At 35.0% G+C, this 15008-nt stretch overlaps 1 protein-coding gene across 1 annotated transcript in view; it reads right to left on the bottom strand.

Moving 5' to 3' along the window:
- Positions 1 to 2239: 2239 nt before the first annotated feature.
- Adgrl4 (adhesion G protein-coupled receptor L4) overlaps positions 2240 to 15008 on the bottom strand; it is a 92092-nt gene continuing 79323 nt past the window's right edge. The window contains exons 14-16 of the mRNA XM_005385180.2: positions 5535 to 5626; positions 3989 to 4157; positions 2240 to 3633 (exon numbers count right to left, since the gene is read on the bottom strand). Coding sequence (XP_005385237.1) covers positions 3571 to 3633; positions 3989 to 4157; positions 5535 to 5626 — 324 coding nt within the window. The 3' untranslated portion in view covers positions 2240 to 3570. The remainder of the gene's footprint in view (positions 3634 to 3988; positions 4158 to 5534; positions 5627 to 15008) is intronic.

Here is a 15008-nt window from a genome sequence, read left to right as displayed (position 1 = left end):
AGTGTACTAAATATAGAAAAATTCCCCACCACATTATAATTCAGAAATCAGCAGACATTTTTGTTAAGGAATTATTATTTCTGTAGTTAGTTAGCCAGAGAAGTTATCTTCTAATTCCATGGTATTCATCCATCTCCTTATTTGAGCCCAAGTTTCAGTATTGGATTCTCTGATTCATTTGAGATCCACTAATTCCCTCCTCCCCATCTTTGAACAAAAGGGGAATTTGTAAGTGAGTATTCATTGGTCAATTTGTGGTATATTTCAGGGGTTAAAGAAATGAGTTTACACCTTCAGTTTTACTCCATTCTCTGCCGTATGAAGAGTGGAATGGGAAATAACAGCCGAATGGGAAATGAAACACTACTTTATTAGTTTGACAAGCCCTTTTCAAATCCCTAAAGTATATCTTTTCTGGAAAATCTGAACTGAAGCACAGTATAAGCTCAAGGCTTTGTTTATAGACTCAGTTCTCTGCTACCTCTAAATTAACTTGAGATTGCTGAGCTGTCCCTTCCCACCTAATTGTGTCACGCGTGTGTTAAGGCATGGCAGGCTTGTCTCAGAGGCCACCATAGGGACGGTCTGAAGCACAAGGACAAAAGCTAGACTAGTTAGAGGTTTCCCAGCTGTTATCACATTAATTCTGTGGTCAGAAGGTAAATATCTTCCACTCAGAAGATGGAAAAGAGACAAAGTGCTTTCCCCTAAGGACAAACAAAACTAAGCACAACACAGGCCTTTAGTTGGGGCTAATTGCAGGCTTTGTGATAAATAGTAGAGAGGTTATAGAGAGAGAGGTGACACAAAGCTACGAATGATTAATTCTGGTGAGATTCGGGTAGGCCTCGGGAAGGGAGATATTAGGGAACAAGGATGTTTGTCAGAGTAATGGTTGTCACAAGGAACAAGTTGTAAAAATAGAGAAATTGATAAATTATAATAAGTTTTGGGAAAGGTAAATAGTTTAGTTTGGTTTCAGTGAAGAAACTTAAATAAAGGCAAAAAGTGGGGGGTAATGGAGATGAGAATGTCCTACATGTCATGTTAAAGTATACAGGGCTTACCTAACGACATCTAAGGGAAGGGGACACTGGATTTAAGGTTTCCCTCATGAAATGAATACTTGTCTCTAAAGATGTCATTATATAAATATTTCCTCAGAGGGGCTGGGGATTTAGCTCAGTGGCAAAAGCGCCTGCCTGGCAAGCGCAAGGTAGTGAGTTCGGTTCCCGGTACCGGAGAAAAACCAAAAAAAAAAAAATTTTTTTTTCTCAGTATTAGTTCCCTGTGGCTGCCCTAACAAATTACCACAAATTTGGTGATTTAAAACAATATATCCCTATCTGTCTATCTCTCATCTATCTATCATCTATCATCTATCTATCAATCATCTATCATCTATCTTCTATCCATCTATCAATCCTCTATCATCTCTCTATCACCTATCATCAATCATCTATCAATCATCTATCTATCTATCATCTATTATATCTATCTATCAATTATCTACCAATCATCTATCTATCATCTATCTATCTGTTTGTCTACCTATTGTCTCTTTCTGTCATCTATCTACTTTCTACTTTACTGTTCTGAAAATTAAGACTCCAAATGGATAACCCTGAGTTAAAATAAAGATATCGGAGGACTGACTTCCTTCTGGAGACTAGGGAAGAATCCATTTTCTTGCCTTTGTGAGCTTCTAGAGCTTTGTCAGCTTTCTGTGCTTTGTAGACTTTTTCCACCGCAAAGGGAGCAGTGGGTGGTAAAATCCCTTGTGCTGCCTCACTGTGACACTGACTCTGATCTCTGTCCTGCATAAGGACCAGAGTGATTGCAATGTTCCCACATGGCCGCTCAAGAATCGTCTCTCTCCCTGTCTCAAGGTCAGCTGATTAACAACCTTCATTCCTTCTGCATTCTTTATTCTCTTGGCCCTGTAATATGATATTCACAGGTTCTGAAGATTAGGACATGGATATTTTTGGAACCTCATTTTTCCACCTAGAACACATCCTTGTATACACTAACTAAACAGATTAGCTTTTCAAAATCACATTCCTATTACATTGTCCTGTAATGGAAAGGATAATAATTGGTCATAGGTTTAGCATGTAAGAAATTAGAAAATATAATGAAAGCCTATTATTACAGATCTACTAAAATGTAAAAAACCTCCTTGGTAGGTAAGTCGTAATTCTTGAGAAAACAACTTAGAAAAGCAGTGGGGGTTTGCTTCATTTAGAGAACATTTTATTTGTTAGAATAAGATTTGACAGATTTTATTTTAACAGCTGGAGAAATTAATTTAAGATTATACTGTTCAGTACATTGGCACAGTTTTACAGGTAGTTGCTGAACAACTGTAGTTTTTGAAATAAAATCAGCATTTCTACATCAGAATGAGAAAATCTGAGGATAGATAAAAGCTGTACATTTAAGCAGTACTTTTTAATAGGTAGAAGAAAATTGTCAGAAAGTAGATCCACTGTGAAAATTTTGACAGTTTCCGGTAAATTTTGTCATAAATTAAATTTTCTAAATGTGTACTTCTCTAAACAGGAAAAAATAACAATGCCCTTTATAAATACTTTCATATTTACAGCATCCTTTTAAAAATAGCAAATTAAAAGTGACTGTTGTGAGTGATATTGCCAAAATTCAAACTAAAGTATTAAAATACCAGTCTAATTTGGTTGGATAGTTTTCACTATTGTGAAAGCTTACAGAATAAAATAATTCAGCTTTATATATAATATTTTTATATTTACAAATGCACATGAAGTTACATTTTGATATATTCATGCTTTATTGATTGTGCATCTCAAGTTACAATCAGTGAAATAAGTATGGAAACAACATATACTTCAGTCTAAGTTAAAAACAGATACTTTTGTTTACATTTGTGGAGTTATATTTTAGAATATTAAAAAATGGATATTGTAAATGGAGTTCTAGGTTGTTTTGCTAAAAATTTAAGTTTGAAATAATTCACAAAATGGCCAGATGTGTTGATTCAAATTCTTTATTTTACCTCAAAGATCTCTTATCTAGCTTACAAAAAAGCAAATTTATTCAAAATACATTTTATTCTTATAACAGCCATTTCCTTTTTACTGTTTTATATTCTGCTCCTTCTTTCTCTTATGTTTTGGTTTCTGTAATGAAGCTCATTGCTAGGGTGGTAGGGTAGTAGTTTCAAAGAGAACATGAGACACAAAAATATCAAGCCAGTGGTATCTTTCAGGACATTCATATATTTCTTTTCCTAGAAAGAAATCTCTTTTTGGGCATGGTGATATCACTCTTGAGAAACCAATTACTTTCCAAATGTCTGCAGTACTATTTTTGACATAACTATGTCATGTAGTAAACATACTATAGCTATATAGTATATAACTCTACCTTTATTATATACAATTCTTACATTGGAAATAAACCCCAAACTTAAAATATTTGATTATCTAGTAATTAATAACTGGATTATAGATTGAATCATTTTTATATACTGGTCATCTACAACATGGATTTCCAATTTCTTTCAGTTGTAATTATAGTTCTTCATGTTTACCGTAAGCATCCAAAACAGCAAGGGACATTTTTGAACAATCTATAATACTCTTCTTGGATCTTGAAAAGAGAAAGTAAAAGAAATGTTAAATGTAGCTACAGCAATCACATCATATTATTTTCAAATTACAATAAATAGTTCCATTTACGTCTTTAAAGTATTATTGCTTTTTGATTATTTATCAGAACACGCTCAAGTGAATATAAGCTACTTTATGTAGCTAATAACAAGCTCCTCTAAAAAAGCCACTTTCCCAATGAACAGCTAAATGTTCTGATTAAATACTTAAATGCACTGCACTAAAACAATGCAGGCAAAAGTCATATATCTATGAGAATAAGAATTTTCTATGAATTTGGAATCTGAGGCTATATGATTGTACTATAGGGTTGGTCAAAATGAGATATTGCTTACCTTTCTGGATAAAACACACAGGAATAAGAAAATGAACATTCCCTGGAAGGCGTTGCTGATTGTGAAGAGGTAAGCCGTCACCACCGATGCATGCACCACGTGGAGAACCCCAAAGATCCAGGTAGTGCCAAGAAGGAATAAGAGAGCAAGGGCTCCCCTTGCACACGACCTGCCATACATTTGGGGTGTTTCAGTTCACTATGCCTATTCCAGGGATTCCCCAAATCCCTCAAAGTCAGTGGAAATGGATTTTCACATCAATAAGAAATCTGTTACAACAAGTATTAATGACTTCGAGTTTGACAACGTGCTCTGCAATTGGATGGGACAGCCTTTAGGGTATGTCACTGTCCTGGGGCAGGATAGGCTCCTTGAGAGGATGATTCTTCACTCAAATGTGTGATTTAAAAAACTGTTTAATTGTCAGATTTTTTTATATAGTATAGTGCAATGAGTATGGTTTGATTTTAATTCAATATGGCAGTAATTCCCCAAAGTGAGACATGTATCTATCTGGTAGAAAGTATTTTCCCTAAGAAACCCTGAAAAGTATACCATGTGGACTTGAGCCAGCACATGTTCGTAACATCAAATGAGGTTTCTGCAGGTTTCATAGAGATAAGAGTGAAGGATATAAAACTAGAAATATATATATATATATATATACACACACACACACACACATATATATAATATGTATATTTATTTTTGCAATGCAGTTACCTCAAGATAAATACTGATTTCTTAAAAATTAAGGAAAAAAATGCTCATGTATTTTCAACTGTTTGCCAGTGATTTTTGGTAAAACAATATTCAGTCCTGCTCACTGAAGACATTGCCTTGGAAATGAAGCAACTGATGATTACTCCTGCCTTCATTTTTAGTCTAATTATGCTCTACTGGAGAAAGTGTTTCAGCAGTGTGCCTCAGAAAATGAGTCATTTTCATTTTTATTAAAACTAACATACTACACAAAACTATGAATGGTGTACAGTAAAAAAAAAAAAGTAATCGATCAAGCATTTGCTAAACCTCCACCATAAATCTGGTGCAAAGTATTGAAACTACAGCAGTGTTTCCAAGCAACACAAACAGTGTGTTGTTTTCACATTCCCTATAGTATATTTCAGCTTTTCCTGAACAAACCATTTTGAAGGTCTCAATAAATCAGTTTTAAAGAGAGAAGGTTAAAGGAAAAATCATAGCAGCAGTCAAACACAGAAGTACAAGGAAGAAACATTTACTAAATTCTGCGAAATGTTTTAGAAAAGACCATCCTAACTAAGACCTCATTTTGTGTTAAAGTGGACATCATCTCTTTTCCATGGGAGAATGCATTTGAAAAGACTGATTCACTTACCACTTAATCTGGGGTGTGTACTGTTTTATTAGAGATAGTAAATGCTTTTTCCCACTGCATATTTTATGGTGGGAAGATGGTGGGAGAAAGTCTGAACTAGTCATTTTAATAATAGTAATTCCAGAAATTATTTGTACTGTAAATTTCTAAAGCTTTTAGTCAATTGACACTTCAAGAAACATTTACCTTATGTTCTCATAGCAACTAACTTCTGGCTTCAGTCCAGCAGTGTGACGAAAAACTTTGTATATGATAACTCCAAAAGCCAGGAGATTCACCTGGGAAAATAGATTAATTAGAAAAAGAGGTAATTTTTACAGTAAAGTAGAAACATATAAAAAAAAGTAGTGAGGTTTTCAATAAGATATGCACCAAAAGTATCATGACATTTGTATATACATTACACTACAAAACCCCTGGTAAATTCAGACAGACAAATTTGTGGTTGATTTTTACAGTACAACTGAACACTGTTAATATACATGGTAGTAAGTACAATTGCTGGATTTTGCTAAAAAATTTGTTTAAGAAAATCCTTCAGATATTACAGTCACATCTACAGATTGATATATCATTTGCTGCCAGTAAAGTGATTAATATACACATTAGGATAAATTAAGGCTTGGGAAGCTTCATAAGCACTTGAGAATGCAACCTTTTGTCAGATGTCATTCTCTCAACCCTTTAAAAAATTTAGTCTGGGGAGGAAAATTTGAAAGAAAATTATAAGATTCAACAAAACTCCTCACTTTCTATTGGTAGAAAAATTTTGAATATATTTCCTTCTATTTATATTTCATCTAGATAGCTCTCTTAATATTTATATTTAAATTTCATTACCCCATATTTAACCTTAGAAGTTTTTGAAACATGAATCAGTGAAATAAATGTTTGTTGTAAGACAAACACATTCCACTGATGAACACTCTAATATTTTTATTTCATACCTTTAGCTAAAGAGAATGTGTGAATTTTCACCCCTTGTAAATGTTACTGACTTAGGAAAAATTTCTTCTTTTCCTATGTTTTTGGAAGCTTTACAGTAATTATTTGTAGTCAGAAGATTAAATGAGTGTTATAATTAACATGTATATCTATTCTATTGTAAGCATACTTATAATTTAAAGTATGAACTATTCTAGAAATAATCAATAGATCAATCCTTTCTTGAATATATTTTATTAATCCAGCTTTAAAAAATTCTTTTACAGTGAAAGTAACCAAGTACAGCATTTTCAGCTAATACTACCACTAATAACCAATTTTCAGCTAATACTACCACTACTAGTAATTTAGAAGCTTATAGTTCTGAGAAACATTTTTTTCTTATATTGGAAGAAATTTTATCTAGCTTCTCAAAATGAAATTGAATATTTATTATTATAAGAAGCAATATCAAGTAATAGATCAGAGCATTTCAGATTGTCATTTCTCTATGGAGAGGGTTTTGAGAGGAAATCTTAGAGGATTATGGGGTCTAGTCCCTTCTTTCTGCTTCTGTCAGTTACTTCTAATTGCACAACTAATTAATTCTACTTACAGTAATGCTTCCATACAAATAGAAGACTTTAGCAATTGCAGAGGGAAGATAAACTGTATTTAAATTGATTTAGTTGACAGTTTCACCCTATTTATGTGCTCAGATAATTTACTGGAATGACAATTTAATAATATTTAATTTAATACCCTCCTTAAGAGTTGTGGAACAGAAATACTTTGTATCTCCCAGGTTTCAATAGCTATAGCTTTTTAAATAAAAATTTGGGAGCTATAGTTCTACTTCATTTTACACATTTACACATGTGTATTTTTAAATAATTAAAATCATTAAAATTTGGTTAGTACAAATAATGTATGCCAAAGCAGATTTCATTTGAAAGACATTTTTATGGCACATTTGTACTGAGCCTTCAACAAAGAAACATTTATGATAAAGTAACTTTAAATTATTAAAAAAGTTCTCTGGACCCCATAATTTTTCCACATAAATGAGTGATTTAAAATATGTACTAAATTTTCTCTGACTTCTGTTTTTGTTAAAGCTTTGTGTGAAAACTGGCTGTTCTTACTGGTGTGGTTTCTCTAAAGTACATGCACATTTTGGATATGCCCTTCTGTGTCACAGGGCAAGACAATGAAGATGGGAAAGGAAACATTCCCTGAGAGAGATATAGGTCTAGATCTGGAAAGTACATTTCTTTCTGCAAAAAAAGGAAAATATTTACATACTCATAAAAACCATGTGCTGCTAGGTAAGTGGAAGAATAATTCTTATTCCATGACCTCACATATTCCCAAATGCAAGAGAATAGATGTTAAGGTATTTTATCAATCAAAAACAATAAAGAGATAAATTATATTATTTGTATACATTAATAGTATAACTATTTGAATTTCAAACTTGCATTTATTCTAAGAATTTTCTAAATGATCTAAGAAGTGTCTGCTACAGTTGTGGAGGGCTTGATACATGTATGTTAATGAACAGAACTGACATGCTCTTTTGCTCTCACAGATTCTTATTTTCTGTTTCATTTTAAACTTTTATTCTTATTAGCACATATTTGCAGTACATAATGACTACTTTCATTATAGGGTGTTGGTGCATGTGTATAACACAGCTTAATTTGAAGTACTTGGGGCTTCAAGGACAGTGGGCTCTTTAGTTATGATCTGCTTGACGTATGAACAACTTGGATTATGACCAGAATTTTAGTTTTAACTTACTACCAAAGTCTCGAGTTATGACCTGAATGCTAGCTGCTTGTGCTTCCAGATGGTCTCAGGTACAGAATTAACCCTTGAAGAGTTCTGGGAGCAATGTTACAACATCCTTTCCTGCATGGGGTTAACTGAAAAATCCTGGGCCAGTGTCTCTCTAAGGACACTGAGATCTGCCTGCACACAGGAGAATGACTGTGAAGGCTGTGTGAATGACTGTGAAGGCTCAGGAGCCTGAGCCTTCCGTTGATGACTCGAGTAGCAACCAGCCCTTGGAGAATGAAATGAGTCTGTAAATCAAGGGTCCACTGTATTTGAAAGATTATAGTCCATTAGTAGATCAAAGAATGGAGACAGAAGGAACATGGTATAGAAAAAAGCCATGAGGGTTGAGGGACCTAAGAAAATGCTATCTTTTTAAACAGTTGGTAAAAGTGGCTGGATTGTAGTCAACAAAATGAAGTAGTATAAAGAACAAATATCATTTAGATTTTATCTTAAGTGCAAAGTTATTCATTCTTTCATTCAAGAATCATTTATGTGCTGTAGCTTTTCCTCAAGAACCTGCAGTACAGTGGAAGAGATGACCAACCAACAGGCAAGAGCAACAAGTTCAGGAACTCAGGGTAGTCTGCACAGTGGCATGGAAAGAAGAGGTGGTAGCACCCTAAAATAGGGTTTCTAAGCAAATCTTGAATGACCAGTAAAGACAGAGTAGGACAACCTAGAGAAACGGGAGATCATTCTGATTTCAATCAGTGGCTCATTCATTTCCTAGGTGATCAGATCCAGAGGTTCACGATGCTACCCACTTATTTCTAAGTCTTCCATTTGAAAGTATAATAAGTATGTGAGTTAAAAATGTCAAAAATAAAGTGCTATTTTCCCCAAATCAACCTGTTTTTGTTGTCATCTTCTCTACCTCAAACAAAACAAAACAAGACCAAATAAACAGAAGTAATCTCATTCTTCTAGCTGAGCATTCCTATCCACTCACAATTCTTCACCTCTAATTTCAAACTGTAGGCAAGCATGAGACCACTTCTTTCCAATTTTCACAGCTACAGTCCTGAAATAGGTCATCATCATGCCTCCCTTGGGCTGTAATGCAGAAACTTAACCAGGGATTACCTGCTGCCACCTTTGCTGGACTACAACTGACCTCTTCTCAGCAATCAGACCCATCTCTTCAAAATGTGTGCAGACCATTTCTCTATTCAGAATCCTCCACTGCTTCTACCTTACGTGAACGTAGAGCGGCAGAGCTCCCAGTGGCTTCTAAAGTCTGGCGTGATTTGATCTCTGCTGTCCCTCTCTCCCCAAGTCCTGTTCTCTGTCCTTTAGTCAATTCAGTCTATCTGCACCTTGGCTCCTATGTTGCCCCTATCATAGCTGGTGTGCTATTGGGCAGCTGTACTTAAGATAGGCTTAGATACTTGCTGGGCTCTAAGACACTCTCATGGCTTAGCCCCTCACCACCTCTGTTTATCTGTAAACTGCCTCTCGGAATATTTTTTTAAAAGCTGAAACCCAAATTCAGACCTGAGTTCAGTTCTGTGGAAATGTAGAGAGTGACCGGTATTCCACTCTGTTTTGGAAGAGGCAAACTCTATGCCAACAGGTTCTTTCCTTGTCTTAGTCACTAGTAACCAAGAAAGATTCTCTCTGTGACCAAACATTGCTCAGGCCCCTCTGGACCCTCTTGTGAACTCAGCTTTGATCCAGAGCTTCAGAGTGCATTCTTGTAGAGACCAGTTCTATCAAAATCCTGCCAAGTCAATTTAGGTCACTCTAGTGAGACTCCTCCCTCCTCTGACATCTGATCACTCTCAATGTCTAAGCAACTTCCTCATCTCTCCCTGTGCTGTCTGATCACTCGGCCCAGCCGTTCAGCGAGTCCTATTAGGTCAGTTTAACAAAAATTCTCTACCCGGGTGTCTCCTCTTAACACTCATTCCATTACCCACAGCCTGCTCCTTGGCTAGAAATACTCGGGTATCTTTACTGCTTTTAGACTTAAGCTGATCACTCTCCCCTTTTGCTAAAGTTTTGACCATAGTCCGATATAAAGCATTCCTTATCACGTGCTAAAAATGAGAATAAGATTTTAAATTAAAAATTTACATCAAAGTAATACTATTTTTTACTGGGACAGTCATTTCCTGAAATTATTTAGAGTGCTTTCTCTTCAGCTACTCTAAATTTTCTGAATATTATGACCCTGGATTATATGGTCCAGCAGACATGGGGCCTCCGTTCATACTGCTTACATTTTCTTTTTATCCATCAATACATAAGCTATTTTAAATGCTTTTCCTAACAGCTGAAGACCATATATACAGAATCAGTATTGCCTAAGGGTGTCTAAAGCCACATGACTTCACATACTGAAGAGTTAGAAATTAAGTAAAACCTCTGTGCAGTTTACGTGGTGTCAAAAGAGAATCTTCTGCAAAACAGACACTTATGAAAGATAAAGGATAAGATGAGGTAATAAACAGCAGCTCCAAATAAAATGACATAGAATAAAAAACTGCATCTGATAATAACAACTAATTTATAATTAGCTCAGAGGTAATGACCTTGAGAACAAGCGAGAAAAGTCTGCCTTTAGGTTGAACAGTTAGAAAGATGTCGGCATGAGGCTTTCGCTGGAGTGGCTGCATCTTGATGCCTGATTAAGTGCTTGAATCATTCTTTGAAATATAAAAAGAAATCATTGACGTTAACCTTATTGCAGAAAATGTCCCTTAAAAATGGTATGCATTTTGCTTATTAATGTTTACCCATATGTGCTTCTTTTACCAGTTGGGGTTCCTTTATTATTATTAGTGCCATAAAAGCCCAAGGGCTGAGTAGTGACTTCTAAATGAATATTCCTTTATTTTCACTTTGGTCTGTATTTTTAAATACAGTTTTAGATTGTCAGCTAGCAGTCTATGATTCCTTCACAGGAATAAATAAAGCAAGGGCCTTAGATTCTCCCATCCAAGAACATGAGCACTCTAATCCATCACAGCATTTTAGAATACAGAAGATACTGAAAATAGCTGTGAAGAAAAAAATCATTCAAGGTCATAAACATTTAACCCTTGAAAGAAACCAGTGTTTTAATTTAAAAATCATTTCCCTTGTTTCTTCTGAAGTGGTATCTATCTGAACGGAAATCTGCTTTTTCACTTCAGAAACAGAAAGTTACTTCAAAGATTTGCACACATTCCATTGACAGTGTGTTCAAAATTTGTCTTTCCTTTCTTTCATTAAAGAAAGCATTTAATAGATGAGCTGGCAAAGGGAGGAAGAGCTAATTCTGAAGGATTTAGACCCATAGGTACACTCAACCCAAGGGCTTCAAATGCAGATTTCAGAATGAAACATCCCAATCAGTCATTTTTCTTTTCTTAGTCCGTGTCTCAATAATTGATGAAGCCATCTATATGCTGATGTCTGATCTCACTGAATAGAATGAGAACATTTCTCTTACAGCACTTTTAGACCCATGCTTTAATTCTACATATATATATCAAACAAAATTTGGTTTGTTTAAGAATGTGTCATGATCACAACTAATATGTCCTTTGAAAATAGTTTTATTACCTTTAAATTAACCGATATAGGACAAATCTGCTTCTGCCATGGACAAAGCGTGAGTTTCTACCAGGGTATTGAGACACCATGTAAAACCGTCATTCATTTTCTTTGAAAACATTTTTTTTTGGTTCTATTGAGAATTAAACCCAGGACCTTTGCACTGAGCAACATCTCTAACCATTTAAAAAACTTTTTTTTTTTTTCTTTTTATTTTGAGACAAAGTCTCACTACGTCGCTAAATTCCTGGGCTGGTCTAGAACTCCCTCCTCAGTCTCCTAGGGAGCTGGCTTCACAGCCAGACACCACCATGCTTGGCTGTGTCTGTTCATCCTCAACCCTTAGGTCCCTGTCCAAATGGCTGACTAGTTAACAATGTAAGCATCACAATCAAAAAAGAAGCTCTACTGATTGTTCAAAAGTCAGATTGGAATCAAGTTGTTAAAATCTGTCTTCTGATCTTCTTTTACAATTTCCTAGTTGTATTCAGCCCTTTAAATGCCTATGCTACAATGCTCATCATATAGGTTATCAGAAAAAAATGAGGGAAAGCAGAATAATGTCTCCCTACAAAAGACAAGAGTCTTAGAACCTATGTACATGACAAAAGAAAAAAAAGCAAAAGACTTTACAGGTAGATTAAGGGTGTGGACTTTAGAGGAAGGAGATAATACTGGTAATTATTATCTCACTGGCCCAGTGTAACCACATGATTCCTTGAGGCAGAAGAGACACAGCAGAAGAGAAGGCAAGTGAAATACGAGTGAAAAAGTAGAAGCAGGGAGAACCGAAGCTCAAAGACTTGGCCAGCTTTCCTGTCTATGAAGATAAATGGGCCATGTATTAGGGAATGAAAGTGTCTTCTCCAAGCAAGGATTGACTCCTGACTAGCAGCTGGCAAAGAAATGGGGCTTCAGTCCAGCAGCCACAGGGAACTGAAAGTCCCAACTATGTGAGCGAATATGGAGATGATCTCCCAGCCTCCTGAAGGCCGATCCTCTGATGATAGCCCGAGAGCCTGTAGCTGAGGAGTTAGCTGAGCCATGTGATACCCAGTATTCTGTGCTACAGAACTATGAGATAATATACTTGTGTTTTACACTGATAAACCATGGTAATTTGTTACAGAAGCAATGGAAAATAGTGCAGAGAAAGATATGACAATCTACACAAATATGTACACATACACATGTATACATGCATCATACACATATACATTATATAAATACAAAAATACCTTAAAATGCCACTGCTTATTCTTTTAAATAAAATTTTCAATCTAATTTAAATAAATAGTACTTTATCAATACTTCAAGCTTGTTATTGATTTTCCAAATATTTGATGAATAATTGATTAGATTTTGAAATTATTTGTAGATTCTATGTTTCTTCAAATAAAAAAATTACAACAAATTAAAACTACTAAATAACTTCCTGGGATAGATATAAATAGACTGAAAATTCAATTTGTTCTTTCAAGTAACTATTACATTTTTTTGTATAGTACCTTCTTTCATAGTATTGCCAGATATAATAAATATAAATTTGAGACTGGCAGGTGTAAATACAAATGTAGCATCCAGATTAATTTAAATTTCAGATACACAATTTGTAATATTTCAGGGTAACTGTTTGGGACACACATATTATCTCTTTGTTTAAAATATAAGTTAATTTGGCATCATCTATTTTGTAGGGCAACTCTAACTTCACAGTTTACAAGTTTACATCTGATCTTTTTTATAAGAGATGATATTCGCTTCTTAGAGGAAAACTTCAAGGCTGTCACCCTATCCATGCAGAACAATCTCTAAGACTGATAAAAGGGATCTTGTAGGAAATGAGCACAGTTTAGATGCTCCCACTCTTGGGGAGCCTGAACATATGTGGATTTGCTAAGACTGGGAAAGTGCCCTAAAAGTATGTAACGATGAAAAGGCTCGTGAAAGGACTGAGTTAAGGAAAGAGTACACTTGAGCTTGCCCACACTCCTTCCTTTTGAACCTTGTGGTTCTGCATAGAAATGCTGTGCCAGAAAGCAAGTACAGTAACTGGAATGGTGCCTCTCGAGTACCTTTTGTTAATAAAATAATGATTAGAAAGGAAATTTTCAACGCTCAAGTACAAGCTTGCATTAATGTAAATTTAGTGAATACTCACAGAAATGATGATGCCGTAGTGTTCATCTACTTTCAAAATAGTGAAGAAAGCAGAGTAATCCCCTACCCCACACACGTACACGTACACAAAGTGTTTGAGAGTGTATCTCTCTTAACACCATGAGCCTCGTCTTGTTTTCCTGTCATTTGGCTCAGATTTAGCGTCTTGGAGAACAGCCACAGGGCTAAGAGAATTCTGCTGGGGTTACCAACACCCAGAAGGGAACAGACTTCAGGGAAATGGGAATACAGTCTACAATAACATGAAAAATGCTGAGTAAGTGGAAATATATTGTACCATCTGAAACAATTTGAATATACACTAGATATATTCAAGTAGGCTCTGAATATCAGGAGAAGAGAATATCCTCAATAGATCACTGCGGGATATTAGATTTTTCATGATGCTGCACTAATCACTTGAAATTTACATTTTAAAAGATGATGAGGTTGTCTCACAGACACTACCTGCTGGGGAATACAATTGCAAGAGGATAAATAGCTGTTCTGGAATAATCTAGCATTTTACACACACTTATTTATATAAAGGACTCTAATGTTGAGATTCAAGACAATGGCAAAAAAAACTCTCCTGAATAAGCATATATTATATACATTATTGGGTGCATTAAATATTCCAGACAATTCAGAATGACATAGTTCTAATATAATAAAGAACTGCTGTAGAAAAGTTAAACATTGGGCAGTATTGTAATTTACATTAATCATGTCACTTAATACACACAACAGGCCTATGAGATAAGTGTTAATATCACTCAAGCTTATGTGATACAGAAGCAAAATACAGAGTTCAATAATTTGCCCAATTAAAAAATGAGTTACAATTTTAATCTATGAATATGACTTTAGAAATAATATGTTCTTTATTAACTCTGCCTTCATCTGCAGTGCAGTAGTTTATAGAATGCTTGGGAGCAGAAACTACAGTTTCTTCCTTAGCTATGAATATTGACTCTGCTACCTCCTAACTATAATCTTTGGCAAGTAAGTTTTGTCCTATGTGCTTCTGTGGTCATAAATGTGAAACAAATAGAATGATAACATAAATAATAACAGTGATGTAACATGAGAAGAATACTTACACCATGAAGTCGGTATGAAGGTTAAATTAATTAAGAAGACTTGAAACACTGTCAAATAGAAATCACTCAATAAATGTTAGTGTTCAGG

Source organism: Chinchilla lanigera, unplaced genomic scaffold (assembly GCF_000276665.1).
Source record: "Chinchilla lanigera isolate Chin_1 unplaced genomic scaffold, ChiLan1.0 scaffold00022, whole genome shotgun sequence".
Taxonomy (NCBI): Eukaryota; Metazoa; Chordata; class Mammalia; order Rodentia; family Chinchillidae; genus Chinchilla; species Chinchilla lanigera.
The sequence above is the reverse complement of the archived record's forward strand: the minus strand, read 5'-3'. Positions and strand labels throughout refer to the sequence as shown.